Below are 2,592 nucleotides of genomic sequence, written 5' to 3'. Positions count from 1 at the left end.
TGTAAGGTTTATAGTTTACAAATTGAAAGTAATTTCAGATGCAGGTAGAATGGATGTTGGTGCATAGGAGCCAATAGATGACAATGATTTTTACACAGAACTTTTCCTGCAGAAGTGCTCTGGGAGAGAATTATAAATCCACACAGTGACTGATCACTCTGACTTTCTTCGAGAGTACTGGAATGCAATAGAAAATACATTTTAGTAAGAAGTCCATATTCATCCCCACAGAGAAATGCTTCCTACAATATGAGGAAGATAATAATAGGTATGAAACTATTGTTTGTTAACTGACATTTCACACCTATGTAATAGTGTGCACAGTCTCCAATGCAACAATGTACTTTGAAAAGAGCATATTTATCAAGAGCCCAAAATCTAAGAAGCCCATATATACAAAAATGAGTAATTCTGCTTTCCATGCAAACAGCTCCTTTTCAGGTTGGGTTTTTCAGAGTCTCCTCCCTTGGGCATTCTCAAACAAACCAACAGTACTCATACTGCTATAAGGTTTTCCCTCTCTTTTTATTCTATCAGAGAGGAATAAACAATGCAGACAAATCAAACCATTGTAACTGAGTTCATCCTTGTTGGATTCATGGACCACCCAGAGCTTCAGATTCCCCTCTTCATCTTCTTTCTGCTCATCTATCTCATCACTCTGGTGGGAAACATTGGGATAATCATTCTAACCAGAATTGATCCTAGGCTTCACACCCCCATGTACTTTTTTCTTAGAAATCTCTCCGTTATAGATATTAGCCTTTCTACTACCATTGCCCCAAAATTGTTGACAACATTTTTGATAAAACATTCGACCATTTCCTTCACAGAATGCACCACACAATTCTTCTTTTTTGCTGTCTTTGTAACCGCTGAAGGTTGCCTTCTGGCCGTGATGGCATTTGATCGCTTCACAGCAATCTGCAACCCATTGTTGTATTTTGTTATCATGTCAAAGAAGCTTTGTACCCTCTTAGTCATAGCTGCCTATACTTGTGGCTCTGCAAGTTCAATAGTCCAGACTATAATTATTTTTACTTTGAATTTCTGCAGCTCAAATACAATTAATCATTTCTTCTGTGATGTTCCGACAATGCTCCAATTGTCCTGTTCAGATACACACATTGCTCACTTTCTGCATTTTGTTATATCCACTGCAATTGCACTGACAACTTTTCTGACCGTTTTGATCTCCTACATTGCCATTGTTATTGCCGTCCTGAAGATCAGCTCTGCCCAAGGAAGATACAAAGCCTTCTCCACCTGTGCCTCCCATCTCACCACTGTGACCATTTTCTTTGGAACCATAATCTTCATGTATATACGACCTGGCTCCAATTTCTCATTGGATAAAGACAAAATCATATCTGTCTTTTATACTATTGTCATCCCTTCATTTAATCCACTCATCTACAGTCTGAGGAACAGGGAAGTAAAGGATGCTGTTAGCAGAATGCTAGACAAGATAACACTGTTGAAATAAAAATGGTATAAATGTGACTTCCTTCATTTCAAAAAAGAAAGTCATAGTTGCATTTCTCTTAGAAACATCCTATTGAATGCTTGGTAACAATTTAAGGAGGTGAGAAAAGAAGTTTCATACCATGACCAAGTCATACCAAGGCTAAAAGGAAAGGACAATGCATTTTCATGCTGACTTAAAAGAAGGATAATTTCTTTTTATTAATCAAAACAAATACAATTATGTTTGAATGCTTTTCTTGTGGAAAAAGGTGTACAGTATTGACAGAAACATGAAGCTAAAGAAGAGTATGTCAATGTCAGTGATTTGATTATAAATCAAAGTTTAGATGCAATGTATATTTCCAGGTAATTCAGATGTAAAATTTCTTATTATTTTATTGGCACTGAAGTGGATGGAACTGATAAAAAGTCTATGTCAGTTAATGGTAAAGTGCAATGTGTATGTTCAGTTTTGTTTAATCACCCACATTTTAAGTACTTCAATCAATTTTAGCAACATTCCTTCAAAATACCTTGTAATGAAAAAAGGAAAATAGTACACAAAATAACATTAATTACAAGGAAGAATGTTATTTTTAAAGGTTCTTTGAATTAAAAATTTGATGAAAAAAGCAAAAACTGTTGCCAATTAAAAACACAATAGATGGCCACTAGCAATATGTGGTAATCTTAAAAATCGACTTGGAAGCTTTTTTTCAAATTAAGGCCCTCCTAAAGGCAGGCAGAAAGAGAATGATTCTTCTTTCTCTCTGTTCTCCATCCTCACTCCATTTGCTTTACCTCAAAATTATCCTTCTGAAACTTTTTTTTTAATCTTCAAGAAGGGAAAATGTGAGCTGCAAGGAAGAATAATACAGGTGAAAATAATCTATTTAATCTATTTAGATCTATTTAGGTTTCATAGTTATTCCATGTGTTTCTCTGGTTCCAAGAATATCTTTACATAAAATGCAATTTTCAACTAATAATAGAGGATCACATGTTTTCATGTTTACTTAGAAGCAATCCTCCATAGTGATTCTAAATGTGATTCTAAGCAACTGACAATCTTAAAAACAAAATAATATCCAAACATTAAAACAATAAATATTTATACAAAAATTG

The 2,592-nt window shown here is 34.5% G+C and overlaps 1 protein-coding gene across 1 annotated transcript; it reads left to right on the top strand.

Moving 5' to 3' along the window:
• Positions 1–538: 538 nt before the first annotated feature.
• On the top strand, positions 539–1,486 carry LOC113424764 (olfactory receptor 5AR1-like). Its single transcript, XM_026686620.1, has one exon. It carries the CDS (start codon positions 551–553, stop codon positions 1,484–1,486), a length of 936 nt encoding a protein of 311 aa, XP_026542405.1. The 5' UTR covers positions 539–550.
• The last annotated feature ends 1,106 nt before the right edge of the window (positions 1,487–2,592 follow it).

Source organism: Notechis scutatus, chromosome 1 (assembly GCF_049901735.1).
Source record: "Notechis scutatus isolate UNSWTSFEM ecotype Mainland chromosome 1, rNotScu1.2, whole genome shotgun sequence".
NCBI lineage: Eukaryota > Metazoa > Chordata > Lepidosauria > Squamata > Elapidae > Notechis > Notechis scutatus.
Note: the sequence above shows the minus strand (reverse complement) of the source record. Positions and strands in the feature narration are given on the sequence as shown.

Excerpts from the sequence above, each read along its gene's own strand:
- LOC113424764 (XM_026686620.1), top strand. The coding sequence starts at position 551 with ATGCAGACAAATCAAACCATTGTAACTGAGTTCATCCTTGTTGGATTC.